The sequence below is a fragment of the Megalobrama amblycephala genome, linkage group LG12 (assembly GCF_018812025.1).
Source record: "Megalobrama amblycephala isolate DHTTF-2021 linkage group LG12, ASM1881202v1, whole genome shotgun sequence".
NCBI classification, from domain to species: Eukaryota; Metazoa; Chordata; class Actinopteri; order Cypriniformes; family Xenocyprididae; genus Megalobrama; species Megalobrama amblycephala.
In genome coordinates this window covers 18,454,099-18,470,414 of record NC_063055.1, presented here as the reverse complement: position 1 = coordinate 18,470,414, position 16,316 = coordinate 18,454,099, and the positions used below count along the sequence as shown (strand labels likewise).

The 16,316-nt window shown below is 37.2% G+C and overlaps 1 protein-coding gene across 2 annotated transcripts in view; it reads right to left on the bottom strand.

The window, feature by feature from the left end:
• Positions 1–16,316, bottom strand: part of adgrd1 (adhesion G protein-coupled receptor D1) — a 64,650-nt gene that overhangs the window by 16,826 nt on the left and 31,508 nt on the right. For both annotated transcript variants that reach the window (XM_048209661.1, XM_048209660.1), the window contains 2 exons: positions 3,242–3,315; positions 1,780–1,903 (listed from right to left, as the gene is read on the bottom strand). In XM_048209661.1, the coding sequence (XP_048065618.1) occupies positions 1,780–1,903; positions 3,242–3,315 (198 nt within the window). The remainder of the gene's footprint in view (positions 1–1,779; positions 1,904–3,241; positions 3,316–16,316) is intronic.

The following is a 16,316-nucleotide window of genomic DNA, read 5'->3' as shown; positions in this document are numbered from 1 at the left end:
ATTGGACTCAGTTTGCAAAGTTTCTGACGAATTTTTAGGATGACGAATACGCAAAAACACATACAAAAATTTCGGACTCAGTATATAAACCCATAGTAATTTATTTTTTTCAATTCAATTCAAATTTATACAGGTTTGGAACAACTTGAGTAAATGATGACAGAATTTTTATTTTTGGGTGAACTATTCCTTTAAAGGTCCCGTTCTTCGTGGTTTTTTGAAGCTTTGATTGTGTTTATAGTGTGCAATATAACATGTGTTCATGTTTCGCATGTAAAAAAACACAGTATTTTTCACATAATTTACTTATCTGTATACCGCTGTTTCCACTGTCATAAAAACGGGCTGATGACTTCCTTGTTCTATGAAGTCCCTCCTTCAGAAATACGTAACGAGTTCTGATTGTGCCAGCGGTTCCTGTGTTGTGATTCGACAGCAGCTTAGCGCTCCTTGCCCGGAAAGGTCACGCCTCTTACCATAACGGGGAGATGTACGCGCTCAGTGTTATTTTAAACATGTCTTTAATTTTACCCTATCAATTTGAGCCGGAATCAGACCCGGAGAACATAGATGAAGAGGATCGAGTAGAACCTGTGCAAACACGTCTTTTACAGGATGTGTCACAATGGTAAGCTGTTTATTTACAGTAGGTAACATTACATAGGCCTAAACATAGAACAATGATTCGCGTGGCTGCAGCTAAACCAGCATGTGGTTAAACAGTAAACAACAGATATAATCAACAAATAATTTAAACTGATCATAACAAACACCAACAATCGATGGTGTCCGGTTGAATTACTACACTTTTTAAAAGTTTTGGTCGGATAAGTTTCAATTGCCATCTAGTTAACAAAGCTAAACAGCGTTGCCCTTTGTGTGATAAGTTACAGAAACTGTTAAACGCACCAACGTAAATAATAAAATGCACTTACCGGTTGTGGTCCACAAACAACGCCTTCTCCAGACAAAGAGGGAACTGCTCCATCTTTCAAAAATAATCTTTGTGCGAATCCGGCATTAAACTGACTGAGATTGAGGAAGCTGTCCTCAGTAAAATGTGCTGCACATAGTTTAACATGTGGATTATAATTTTCGGGAACCGAGTTAAACATAAATTGTAACCACTGATTTCTAAGTACAGCGTCCCTGGGAAGGCCAAACAAAGGTGATTGGACTGCGGGATGAAAATAACAGCGTTTCGACGACATGGCGACAAACACACTTTACAAACGCAACTCTTGCTCTTCTCCGTGGGAGCGCAACAAGACCACGCCCCCTATTTTTGTGTATTCCTGTGGGCGGAGGTTAGTCAAAACACAGTTTTAGTGACGTCATTAAAGAAGGAAGTAGAGGGATGTAGTCCAAACAGGCCGTTCGTTGTAGGCTATTTCTGTTAAATAAAATATCTCGCTTGGCATTGAACTTTGAGCTTTAAAATTTTACAGATTTTATTTATACTCTAACAACAACATTACACACTAACTAAAGTTGGAAACATGGGATCACGAAGAATGGGACCTTTAAGACATAATGTCAAACTTTGTTTATGACGATGTGAGATACACATTCTCAAAAGAATTTTGCAATAATAAATTGTATTTTAAAAAAAACACATTATAATGTTATGTTAGTATGTAAAACACAAAAAGAGCTGTAAAGATCTTGAATCATTTGAATCAACCTAATGTTTTTCCAAAGTAAGCAAGATGGATGGTAATTAATCTAGCACAAAATTAAACTGGCAGCAGACATTGAGTGACACTGAGAGTGCCTCACCTCCATGGGAACCACTTGCATAAGGATGGCGAAGTTTGTCAGATGGTTACACAAGCAAATGGAGAAGGACAGGTTTCCATCAGATCTCACACACCCCTCATTAGACCACACACCTTCCTTGGAGCTGAAACACACACACACACACGCATATTATATTATACAGGTTTAATTGAGCATTACAGTTGCTGGAGTTATTCATTGTTTATATTGAAACCATATGCATTCACACCCTCGTCCAGTGTTAATGGAATTACCAGAGAGTTATTAATCAAATCTGATCTAAACTAAATCAAAACTAACATAAGATCCCATTAATCTCAGTTAGAGCAAATATTCCTGCTTCATCACGCAGTCATTTATGAAATACCAACATGGGAGAAAGAGCGAACAAGCATGAGAAAGAACGAGAGAGAGAGAGAAGACAAGGGAGGAAGGGATCTCACTCCAAACCAAACATGCTCTATTACAAATTATTCACATTTTTCACATGATCCTAAAATTGGCTCCGTTACCTTGCCTTAAGTGATTTTTCAGGGAATATAGCTATTATGGTATAAAATTGCTTTTTATAAACAACAGACTTTCGTGATTTCTAACAGACTTGTTTGAATGATGAACTGGAAGAAAGACTGAAATATTTAGACTGCAAGATCAATTACAATACTGACAATTCTATTCACAAAACAGTCAAAATGAAAATGTTTAAAATGCTGGATATCATGATGTGGATGTGCTAAATGTCAGAAACGTAACCTAGTGTATTTCTAGCCCTTAAGTGTGTAAAGGATAACAGTGGGATATAAATACAAGACACTCATATTGATATATTAAAGCACTTCCAGACAAGCTTTAACAGGAAATGTGAAATGAGACACATTAAAATGACAGCTAGAGAGAGATAGATGGAAGAGAGAGAATATACAGGAAGGACTGCATAAATATCTCTGGACAGTGAGATTGAAGATGAAAGTTGGGACATCCTTAAAAGGTCTAAAAATGTAAACATGAGTCCTACATTGCGATCTTAATCATTTTAACAGAAATGTAAAAATACTACAGTAAAGCTGTTAACTAAATTATAAAAATGAGAACTTACATTAAAGTACTGTAAAAAGTTAGTAAAAATACAAAAAAAATAATAATTCACAATAAAAAAACAGTAAGTGGACATTCTCAGAAGTCCATGCATGAGACAATAACATTTGATTTCAAATATTATTTAAATAGTTACTATTTAAATTAAATATCTTTAATAGTAAGTTAATATATATTAACACCATATCAGGTAAGAAAAAAGGTCACTATGTTTTCCCCCCTGACTGCAAATGTATACATTTCCCTTGGATTTATTCTTCCAGGCCAATATGAATATTTGGTTACATTCTTGCAAATAACAAACAAATAATTGTTAAATATGAAGCATTTGTGTGCATAAAGAAGCACCTGAAGCTGTGAGACCCACCTGTAGTCCAGGAAAGCGCAATACAGGAACACTTTATTACTTTGGTTTAAGGCCAGGAGCTGCTGTTCTTTACTCTGAAAGATAAGAAACCAGCCAAATTAAGAATGAAACATCACAGCTATTATGTCCTATCACAGTAGATTCCTTCTTAAGGTGCGGTTACATTAGCGCCGAGCAAAATTTTGCTGTGATGTGACTGCACCTTTAGTGTCATTCAGTTCACTCCGTCACACAAGAGGTTTGAGACAAGTGTTGCAGTATCAGTGGTGATCAACATACAACCGCAGTCTCTCACATCAAGAGATTAGAGGCCAATATCAGTAAAAATTTCAAAATTCCCTTTAAATAAATACATACGCTCAGAAACAAGAACGCTTTGCATCTCCTCTCAGTAGTCAGTCTCACAGAATATCCATGACACACTATAAGAAATCAGAACGGTGTAAAGAACAGACCCATATTCCAGACAGGAACAGAAAAGAGCTGGTAGAGAGGATGAAGGATGTTCGGAAATGACTCGGAAACTACCTCTAGTATATCAACCAGTCAAAGTGGTGATTATTTAAGAGAGGAAATAAACGAGAAGATTAGAAGGACTTTCAAAATGTGATCCAGTTGTGGCTGCGTTTGACAGCAGATAAAAAGCATTGAGGAACACTCAGGGTGACAAGTTAAATGATAGCCGATGCTTCCCATTACTGACTTAACAGTCACAACAAATTATTTGGTCAGAATGAACAGTTTGTAGCATTTTTCAAATCCTCCCTTATCCGCACATGGCTTTGAAGTGAGGTTAACCAAGCCTGTTTATTGGTTTATAAAAGATGGTTTAACTAATGAAATGGTGGTTTAAATGAAAGTGGCAGTTTTTGTTGTGTTGCTGCCTGAAGGGAAACAAGACAGATCATTAACATCTAAATGATTGCATGGGTGTTGGGAGACACAAACCTGGTAATTCATTTTTCTTTTTCTTTTTTTTAAGGGGCCGTTTACACAACACCATTTTCAACTAAAAACATAAGGCGTTTTAGCCGTTCATTTACTCGACAACAGCATTTTGGCGTCCTGAAAAACACATTTTTTCAAAGTGCAAGTTTACAACAACACACATTTGTGAAAACTGTGACATCAAGGACATGCATATTACGTGTTCAGTCTATAGATGTATAATGTTTCTTTACAAAGTGACATCGCCAACTACTGGCCTGGCATGCAGAATACATAGTCATTTTCGTGGATCTGTGTGAACGTGGATCATTTTGTCAACGTTGTCGTCTGTACGTGAAAAATGCAAAGGAAAAAGGTTTCCGTTTTTAGAACAACATTGTCATGTAAACGTACCCTAATTTTGCATTAATTGTATGGCTGTAATAAATGGTGTAAGGATGACAGTGAGTTTCAGAGAGGGAAATGTTTGTGATTGAAATTTAATTAATTTTGCGCACACTTTACACTATTTTTTGTTAAGCGAATCAAATGAAAACAGATCATAAATAAAGTGAATGATGTTTTAAGAAGGTCTAAAAATGTTATCAATCTTAATTTTCAACAGGAAAATGATAAAATGTAAAAATTCCATATTAAAAACTGTTATTTGGAGAAATGTAATTTATAAAGATATGACTTTTATATTAAAATATTGTCAAAATGATGTATTCATTTTTTGTAGGCTTTTTGTAACTGAAAATATAAGCCTAAAATACCTTTGAATTTACAGTAGAAAAAAGTGTATGGATGCTCACAGAAGTTCCTTCATGACACCGTTGCACCATTTACTCGAAATTAAATTATTTAAATAGAATATTTTTTTAGAGATGCACCGATATATCGGCCAATAATTGGTATCGGTGGATAAAAGCAAATTTTCACACTACGGGCCGAGAGTTTACAGCCGAAAATCAGGGCCGATATATCTTGTCAATCAAAAGAGGGCAGAAAAATACATTGAATTTGTGCTTTGTGTACAGAAAATGCTAAGAAACCAGGGGTGCGTTTCCCAAAGCGAACTATGGTCGTAAGTTCCGTCGTTACCAATAGAGTTCAATGGGACTTACGACCATAGTTCACCAACGATGCTTTCGGGAAACGCACCCCAGTTTGATGTTCAATATTAACAGTAATTATATGAATTAATAACATTCATAAGGTTAAGAAATATTAATTTAATCTTCAGGATTTAGTTAATGTGTGTAATTTGAGTAATGTGTTTATAAAGGATACCAGTTAAGAAAAACAAGTTGATGAAATGGAGAGCATAAAGGTTTTATTTGCATTTCTTTCAAAATATAATGATTAATTATGAATTATAATGAATTTACCATTAATTTAAAAACAGGTATAAAAGGCAGAAAGCCCAGACTATCGGTATCGGCAGAAATCACTCTAATCGGGTATTGGTATCGGTGGAGAAGTTTAGTATCTCTGCATATCTAATATTTTTGTTTTGTTGATGTATTATTATGGTGGTTATCAGTATGTTTTAAAGGATGTAGCTGATTTTGATAGTTCAAGTAGGTTGCTATATTAACATCATAAGTTTACACACATTTTCCACAATTTTTTTTTTTTTTTTTTTCTGTACAGCCATGTGAGAAATCAAAAATAGATTTTTCCCCCCAATATCCAATACTATCTATTTGAAATAAATTACATGTAAAAACAGAAAAACTGTGATATTCGTGTCTGTCAGGTTGCCTTTTCCAGTTCAAGTGGGTGGTTTTGGGTCAGAATACAATATGCTACAATTCAAAAGTCTAGAGCTAGATTAGATAGAAAGTCTGAGCCATACCGACAGTAACAAGAGAGGAGCGGGTATGGGTGTGGTTCTCCTCTGCACTCCCCAAAGTTTCTCACTTTCATTCGCTTGAGTTTCTATTGTCATCCTACTCTCTCTCTCTTGGCCAAAATCTCATTACTAAAAAAAGCAGGTAATTTTTACAGCTCCATAAGTAAGTCTCTCTCTCTCTCTCTCTCTCTCTCTCTCAAGTCAAATGAACACAGATGGGGTTGGCTTGGTGTTTGCGGCTCCCCCCTGCCCCGCAGCACTCAGCACTTGCCAGAGAAGCGTGAAAGCACTCCAACACTTTATTAACAACAAAGGACTTGCAAAAGAGCACGCAGTATTGGAGGAGCTCCCTTTCTAATGTATCCAAAGACACAGAGAGAATGAAATTACACTTGAAATGCACACAAAAACACAGGTAGGTGATTAAGTAGAGGCTTTTTATGATAAACGAGCCACAAGCTTGTACAGGTTTGGAATGAGTCCTTGAGTTATAAGTTTTATAGCCACAAAGAATTGCAGTGGTAAAACTCATAGTAGGGGTTAAACGTTGGCTAGATGTTACGTAACCTTTGATTTTGGGGGGTGCCTGGGGTAATTGGCAGCTGCTATGACATCATTCTCACTAGCCTATCAGATGGCAGCAGGTTGTGTAATCACACATCAGGTCTATTCAGAGAGCCTGAGTGGCATGTGTTCATAATTAAGCAGAAAACACTCATCCCTGTCATGCTGATGGAATGGTTTACACAGTCAACTCTGCCAACTGCTGCTTCAGTCTTTCTCCTGATTGGACGACATGTGTAATTCCAAGCATATGCAAGCCTCTGTATTGTCATTCAGAGGAATGTGGAGAATGACAATAACGTGTATATGGATCAACATTCTGGATCAAATTGACGGTTCTGGACAACGATCAAGGATAGTAAGGCATGTAAGCTGGGTTGAGCCCTGTGGATTTGATTTAATATGGTTAAATTTTTACTAAATCACCAAAAGTCACAACAATTGAGTAAAATAGTTTCTTATTTAGCCTAACTCTCATCTTCTCTGTCAAAATATGAAATGTCTTCCACCAGATTGTGCCAGAGGTTAATATAATACAACCTCACAGCTTTGCTCTATTTGGGTCTTTTTCAAAGTTTCCCTGAAAGCTTCACGTGGGTGCCAAACTTCCTCACACTTCACACCCGGGTGAGTGATCTCCATCCGTGTCACTGTTTGTTGGGGACCATTTGAGGGTGGAGAGGGCACAGATGTTCTAGCTGTAACATTACAACATGGCAAAGGCTTAGCTTGCCATTATATATGTGCATATAATTTAACATAATAATAATAATAATAGTAAAATATATTGGTTAAAAAAAAAGTGTTTTATTCACGATATAACAAGGCTATAACCGCTTCACCCAACGGTTCTGTGTATCACTACACAACACCATAGCTTACCGTATTATGTAGAAGAGTATTGTGAGAAAGAGATCTAGTGAGCGAGTTTATTACCTGCATTCAGATTTAGCATTTTCCTTCAGGTCAGTCCTATGTTCATAATAAAAATCTGTTTAAATGTCAGGTGTATTATCTTGTCCTTTTAACAGTTAAGTGATTTTCCCATGACTGACAGCGCTAGTGTTATGATTTGCTGGTGCTGGTTGTTGCAAGCACTGAGCGACAACAATAGAAGATCCAAATGCAGTTTTATTTGTAGCACGATCTAAAATCATAGGCAGAGGTCAGAGAACAGTAAATCAGTCCATACAGACAAACAAATCCAGAGGACGAGACAAGAATGAGAAAACCAGGAAACAGGCAGATATCACAAACCAGGAACATAGAAACCAGGGGAAACGCTCAGTAATGCTGTGCAAGACAAGGCAAGACAAGACTTCGCAATAAGACAAACAACTGAACTGAGTTAATATAGGGAGAGAGACAAAGGGATAATGAGGTGATGGGAAACAGCTGCACATAATTACACAGATGACAGAGCAAAGCATTGTGGGAAACTGAGTCCATGATGTGTGTAGTGTTAGTGGAAACAGTGCCCTCTGCAGCCATGCAAGGGCACTCGCAGCTGGTGACCGTGACAGCTAGTCAAAACATTTGTCAGTTGTGTCTTGTTCCATGTTTACAACAGTTCAGTCTTTTCAATGTAAAAGTCTTTGCTGCTGACTGACACATTCATAAAGACAGTCTTTGCCGCCATCTAATGGCGTAATAATGTAACCTCTGTTGCTGTTCACTGTCTGAGACTAATTTTTCCAGCGGAAGGAAGGCTTTTAGAAAAAGTTTACTTCATGAAAGTTGCATTGATACATATTACTGGCTTTAATATTTGTATTGTGTGGTAACCATTGTATAAAAGCAAAAAGGTACTCGAGGCTAGTGCTGTATCGTGAATAAGTCATGGCTGAAGATACAGCACAGCCTCTCGTACCTTATTGCTTACATATAGACTACTGTTTAAAAGCTTGGGGTCTGTACATATTTTGGGGGTCTCTTATGCTCACCAAGGGTGCATTTATTTGATAAAAACAAAAACAAAAATATTTTTTTTGTGAAATATCAGTAAATGTTTTCTATTTGTTTTCTATTAAAATGTAATTTATTTCTGTGTAAAATGTAATTTTCCAGTCTTCAGTGTCAAATGATCCCTCAGAAATCATTCTAATTTGCTGATTTGGTGCTCAAGAAGCATTTCTTATTACTATCAATGTTAATATTTTTTGTGGAATCTGTGATAAAGGATTTTTTCTGGATTCTTTGATGAATAGAAAGCTCAAAAGAACAGCTTTTATTTGAAACAGAAATCTTTTGTAACATTCTAAATGTCACTTTTGATCATTTTAATGCATAATTGCTGAATAAAAATATTAATTTCTTTTTTTATATTGATATTAATATAATATTAATTAATTATTATTATTATTTTTTTTAATTAAGTTCTGAAGTTCTCATTGCACAGTGATTTCAACAGTCTTGCTGACATTTTCATGCACTCAAATGAACTGAAATTGATGAATTTTGATTTGATTAATTTGACTTCACTCATACATCAGCCACTGTGTGGTAACATTTTGGCTTTAAATATGAAAAGTATGGGTTTCTCATCTGTCATAACATATAGCCTATGTATCTTCACAATTTATAACTTTACCTCAAAAAATCAATAGGTCAGAGTGTCTATCTGAAGGGCCGTCAGTACGATAAGAGTGGGAGTTTTGTTTCCATACTGTTGGGACAGTACCCCTGATGCCTGCCTTGATGACTAACCCAGTGACTAACTGAAGGAAAACCTGAGCACCACAAGTGTTAAATGAGCAATTTTCTGTTTTCTCAAAAATGTCAAAAAGCACCATAAAAGTAGTTCAAACATCTTACATTATATTTCAAGTTTTCCGAAGCCATAAGATAGGTTTGCATTTTAGTTTGTCTCCTTCTCTCTCTCTCTCTCTCTCTCTCTCTCTCTCTCTCTCTCTCACACACACACACACACACACACACACACACACACACACACACACACACACACACACACACAAGAGCACATGCTCAGAATCGCCTGCTAAACATCTCCTCACACATTCTCTCTGATTGAGACCAAACCCAGTTACACACCATATGAAACACGCTGCTGCTGGTTTCCTGAGGTATGCTGGTTAATGGCACTGCACTGGGGCATATTTAAAGAACTGCTCAATCTAAATAAAGCCTGGCTGAGCTAAATTTAAAAACACAGTTGCGTAGTCCAAGATTAACACAGAAGATAAATGTTGAAAAGTAAATGTAGGTTTTTGGTCTCTCCCGTTCTATTCACAGGCTCTGTAATTACATTCGCTTATGGACAGGCTGGGCTGTAATTTAGAGCAGCTGCTTCTGTACACGGAGAATACAAAGACTAAATCACTTGAAAAGTCAAAGAAAATGAAAAGATGTGTTCCATCGAAAACTTGAGACAGGAAAAGGTAATGTGACAAGCCAGATTTGAACTAGTGTTACCCAAATAAGCACCATGGAGCTGTGTTGGAGTGCAAGTGCTAACCACAAACTCCAATCTGATTCTCACAATATCACAAATAAGGCTCAAGCCAATTTGGAACAGTATATGCTATTGTAATTGCTCTATTCTTGGCTACTTTTGATAATGGCCAATGTGAAACACTCAAACAGTGACAATGCATAAAGGTTTAGAGCAGTGGTTCCCAAACTGAGATACGTGAGGTGACAAAGTTCATTTAATTCTACTTCACCTTAAAATAACATTAAAACATGTATTGCTAACAGTCAAAATGCCGCCTCTAGTGTAAAAAAAAAAAAGAAAAGAAAAAATGATAGTGCCGTAAAAGGTCAAATACATGACATCTAATCAAATTAATGATGCACTCGCTCAGTATATACATTTTGAACTTAAAAAAGTTACGGACTACAGCTTTAAGTGAAGTACATTTTAAACAATATTGTTTGCTCTATTTGCAACAAAATAATAGTTAAAACAAAAGCCACAGCAGAAGTGTTGTGTGCCTACAAGCAACACACAGCAGTGTTTTGTTATTGAATGAACCTGCGCTTCAAGTCGTGGCTGCATTACAACCTTGGGTGTGCATTATTTTCTAATAAGTCAATGGCCCGTTGTCAATTATTCCTTACATGTATACTCTTCAAACTCTAGCCATATAATAGTTTCAAAATGGACAGCTACTGAATGATATGAAAGTACTGAAGGCAAAAACGTAATGAGAAGCACTTTAAGAAACACCTTGAGAGAGAGCTAATTTTGAAAGTTAAATATGTGCTGCATCCATGTGTCTTAATAAATATTGGTAAGACTCGGCTGACGTAGATGAGACTGAGGCTGTAAAACATCTGCATAGGAGCTGAGCGTGGTGTGAGGAGAAACCCAGTGAGGTGCTCAGGGGGTCAGCCAGTTGACGGACGATCTCCGGATCTCTGGAAAAAGCTAGGAAATGGTTGAAGTCTCTGTGGAACGCTAAAACCTGGATACAGTCAAGGCTAAATATCCAGTGGAACGTGCTCAGGTGATCGTGTGGGGACATTTTAAGAGCTTAATGGTATTTCTATCATAATGCTGATGAAAACACAAGCTTGAAGGATTTGTTTGTTGTAAATCATAATATGAGAGTGGTCTAAGAATATAATGGTAAGAGTAACACGACAAGGCAGAACTAACAGTTTAAAGGTTATGTTTTCAGGCTTTCAGAGCAAAAGAGCGGCAGAGGGAAAGAAAGAGAAAGATATGGAGAGGGAGAAAAGGAGGAGGCCACACAATCCGCAGCAGTTAGCTACAACAGGATCGCTTCAGCCAGACCATCTGCTATAGATTATAACGATTCATCTGAGAAAGCGTGAGAGAGGGAGAGGAAATAAAGACAGAGGGGAACGTCAGACCAACTGAAAGACACATTCAGAGAAAGACTGGAGAAATGAAGGCGAAGAAGAAGAAGAGAGAGAATAAGTGACTGAGCCAATGAATGAGTAAGTGCATGAATGAATCAATGAGTGGTTCAGTGATTGAATAAGTAGGTGAACGAATGAGTGGCAGAATGAATCAGTCAGTGAGTGAATGAGTGCTTGAAAGAAATCAGTCAGTGACTGAATGAATGGTTGAATGAATCAGTCAGCAAGTGAATGAGTGGTTGAATGAATCAGTCAGAGAGTGAATGAGTGATTTAATAAATCAGTTAACGAGTGAATGAGTGGTTGAATGAATCAGTCAGTGAGTGAATAAGTGATTGAGTGAATCAGTCAGTGAGTGAATGAGTGGTTGAATGAATCTGTCAGTGAGTGAATGAGTGTTTGAATTAATCAGTTAGTGAGTGAATGCATGAATCAGTAAGTGAATGAGTGGCTGAATAAATCAATCAGCAAGTGAATGAGGGGTTGAATGAAACAGTCAGTGAGTGAATGAGTGACTGAATGAATCAATCAGCAAATTAATGAGTGGTTGAATGAATCAGTCAGTGAGTGAGCGAATGAGTGAGTGACTGAATGAATCAATCGGCAAGTGAATGAGAGGTTGAATGAATCAGTCAGTGAGTGAATGAGTGGTTGAATGAATCAGTCAGTGAGTGAATGAGTGACTACATGAATCAGTCAGTGAGTGAATGAGTGGTTGAATGAATCAATCAGCAAATGAATGAGGGTTTGAATGAAACCGTCAATGAGTGAATGAGTGACTGAATGAATCAATCAGCAAGTGAATGAGTGGTTGAATGAATCAGTCAGTGAGTGAGTGAGTGAATGAGTGACTGAATGAATCAATCAGCAAGTGAATGAGTGGTTGAATGAATCAATCAGCAGGTGAATGAGGGGTTGAATGAAACAGTCAGTGAGTGAATGAGTGAGTGACTGAATGAATCAATCAGCAAGTGAATTAGGGGTTAAATGAATCAGTCAGTGAGTGAATGAGCGACTGAATGAATCAATCAACAAATGAATGAGGGGTTGAATGAAACAGTCAGTGAGTGAATGAGTGTCTGAATGAATCAATCACCAAATGAATGAGTGGTTGAATGAATCAGTCAGTGAGTGAATGAGTGAGTGACTGACTGAATGAATCAATCAGTAAGTGAATAAGTGGTTGAATGAATCAATCAGCAAATGAATGAGGGGTTGAATGAAACCGTCAGTGAGTGAATGAGTGAATCAGTCAGTGAGTGAATTAGTGGTTGAATGAATCAATCAGCAAGTGAATGAGGGGTTGAATGAAACCGTCAGTGAGTGACTGAGTGAATCAGTCAGTGAGTGAATGAGTGGTTGAATGAATCAATCAGCAAGTGAATGAGGGGTTGAATGAATCAGTCAGTGAGTGAATGAGTGACTCAAACAGTAAGTGAATGAGGGGTTGAATGAATCAGTCACTGAGTGAATGCGTGACTGAATAAATCAGTGAGTGAATGAGTGAATCAGTCAGTGAGTGAATTAGTGGTTGAATGAATCAATCAGCAAGTGAATGAGGGGTTGAATGAAACCGTCAGTGAGTGACTGAGTGAATCAGTCAGTGAGTGAATGAGTGAATCAAACAGTAAGTGAATGAGGGGTTGAATGAATCAGTCACTGAGTGAATGCGTGACTGAATAAATCAGTGAGTGAATGAGTGAATCAGTCAGTGAGTGAATTAGTGGTTGAATGAATCAATCAGCAAGTGAATGAGGGGTTGAATGAAACCGTCAGTGAGTGACTGAGTGAATCAGTCAGTGAGTGAATGAGTGGTTGAATGAATCAATCAGCAAGTGAATGAGGGGTTGAATGAATCAGTCAGTGAGTGAATGAGTGAATCAAACAGTAAGTGAATGAGGGGTTGAATGAATCAGTCACTGAGTGAATGCGTGACTGAATAAATCAGTGAGTGAATGAGTAACTGAATTAATCAGTGAGTGAGTGAGTGAGTGAGTGAATGAGTGGTTGAATGAATCAATCAGCAAGTGAATGAGGGGTTGAATGAATCAGTCAGTGAGTGAATGAGTGAGTGACTGAATGAATCAATCAGTAAGTGAATGAGGGGTTGAATGAATCAGTCAGTGAATGAATGAGTGGTTGAATGAATCAGTCAGTGAGTGAATGAGTGGTTGAATAAATCAATCAGCAAGTGAATGAGGGGTTGAATGAAACAGTCAGTGAATGAATAAGTGACTGAATGAATCAGAGGGTAAGCAGGTATGTGGGTGAATGAATAAGTGAATTTTAGTATGTGAATGTACAAGTAACTGAGCGAGTGAAGGAATTACACATCTTCTGCAATATTGCAGAATTTCTATGTCCAAAAACAAAAGCAGAAACAAGTGATGGAAGATTGCTTAGGAACATGTATGTTTTTTTTTTATGTGCTGTTGAATGTTTGTACATCAAAGCAAGCTTTGGGGGTGTTGATGGAAGCGATTTACTCGATCAATATTTTGATCATAAATCATCATTCTGAATCCGATCTGGATGAAGTCTTTGACAAGAACAAAATTTTTTCAGCTTTTTGTTTAAAATGTTGCTTTTTTCTTTTTTTTTTAAATTAATTTTTTCCACATTCAAGTTTTGATAAAAAAAATGCATGAAGTTAGAATGAAAGGTAAAAAGGATTTAAAGCAAAGGCTCTGTTCATTCTTTTAATATATTGTATGTTCAGATATTCATACAACAAAATATTCTGGGGGCCATGAAAAGAGTTCATATGTCTTGTCTCTTCCCCGTTGCCTCTGTTGATACCGGACTACCTGATATCCATATTTGGCACTGCATCTGAATTTGTCATAAATTACATCATAACAGTTTTCTTTTAGTGAGCTCCCTCTGTTGCTCGGGCTGGAAGGATAACAATATAGTGAGACAGAAGAGATCGCTCAAACCTCCTCAGATCTTATAATTTAGTGAAAAATTAATGGAAATGATCATTCCTTTGTGAGAAATGTGACAAACGTGAGAATTTTTCAAAATGTTCACACTTTTGGACTACAAGCACTAATTATGTTGTTTTGTGCAGTTCTGTTGATCACAAATATACGAGAGAAGATGCAAATGATTATGAAGTGTGATTATGAAGTTTCCCCTTGCTAGTGAAATGGTATTGTGACATTTGTTCCAGGGAGGTATGCCAAAGCGAGTTTTAGGGTAACACTGTGGGGCTACTACTAGCGAGTGACCTACTGAGTGACTGGGTGAGCGAGGAAGTGAGTGAGAAAAGGCGTTTAAAGTGAGTGAGTTCAGACAGGAACAGGGTGTGTGAGTTATAAAAGCATCTGGAAGTGAACACTACTCATTATTATTACTTTAAAAACCCAACTGTACTAAGTAGACAACAACAAGTCCTCAGTCATACATCAAAATGCGTGTCAGACTTGGTGAGATTTTTTATAAGTTGTAATGCCATTAGGGCTGTGTGAATCTGTGATTAAATCTGAACCACAGCGGAAATACCTCCTAGACCAAAACTGCTTGTGGTTGAGTAATTCACCCACATACAGTTTTACTGGACACACAACCACAATCCCATGAACACAAACACAAATGCACAGCACAATGAATGATTACATTAATCCAGTCCAGGATGATTCATATACATATTGGATTTGGAGATGCATCGTATTAAAATTGATAAACAGCCTCTAGTAATGTGTTTGATTAGCGTAAACATACAAGTGTAAGTACAAGCTTGCACACAGTGCAACAGACGTGCGCTCATGCTTAGTATGTGTGGCGTCTCTGTTTTGTGTCCGCTCCGCTGAAACTTTATTAGATTTTAAAGGCAGCGAAAGCATGTCAGAAATCTTTTTTTAATCCTTATGATTTCGACACAGAGCATCGCCAGCATTCCTCATGAAATCACTCTTTCCATTTGTTCACCTCATGCTATGTGATCCAGCAATGAGAAATAGGACAGGTGAGGAGAAGAGAGGGAAGAAAAAGAGAAGTAAAAGATGAGGGAATGAGGTGATTGCTGCTTATAATTGCTCGGTTGTTGCTTAGGTTGCTGTCTGTGTGATTTAGGGATGGGACAGGATATTTGACTAGTCAGCCAACAACTGACTAGTTGACTAGCTTTAATATTTTAGTGGCAGTGCTTTAGTGGATGAAAACACATTGCCTTCAACACATGAAAAGTTGCATCTTTAAAGGGTTAGTTCACCCAAATATGAAATTTCTGTCACACTCATGTCGTTCCAAACCCGTAAGACCTTTGTTCATCTTTGTTAATTTAACACAAATTGAGATATTTTTGATGAAATCCGAAAGGTTTCTGAACCACATGTTGACAACAAAGTCATTGCACTTTTCAAGGCCCAGAAAGGTAACATGATCCTAAATTAGCCTAATTATAAAAAGCCTTAAATTTTTCTTAAGACCAAATACCTGACTAGATTTTGAAAATATGAAAATTTGCATATCTCCAGTGTAGTTCAGAGGCAATAAATCAACACAAGTCTTGCTCTGATCACAGAATTTACCATGAGAACCACTGACATCATCCAAAAAACCACAGACAACCACATATAATTTCTTCACTAATATTTAACAGTTGTTGAATCATTCTACCCAAAAAGCCAGTGGCTGAAACACAAAACGGACCATTATCTTAAAAATTGTCTAAATCACAGTAATCCATCACTGACACTGTGACAGATTATTGATCTAGTGATTCAGCTCACACATTACTCATGAAACACGACCTCTGTTCTGGACAGTCCTACACACAGGAAGCCATTGTCCCAAGATTAATTAGACTAGGGTAACTAAACGTCCTGTTTTCCCAGGACATGTCCTGGCCGTCCTGGTTGGTTTTTATAAAGT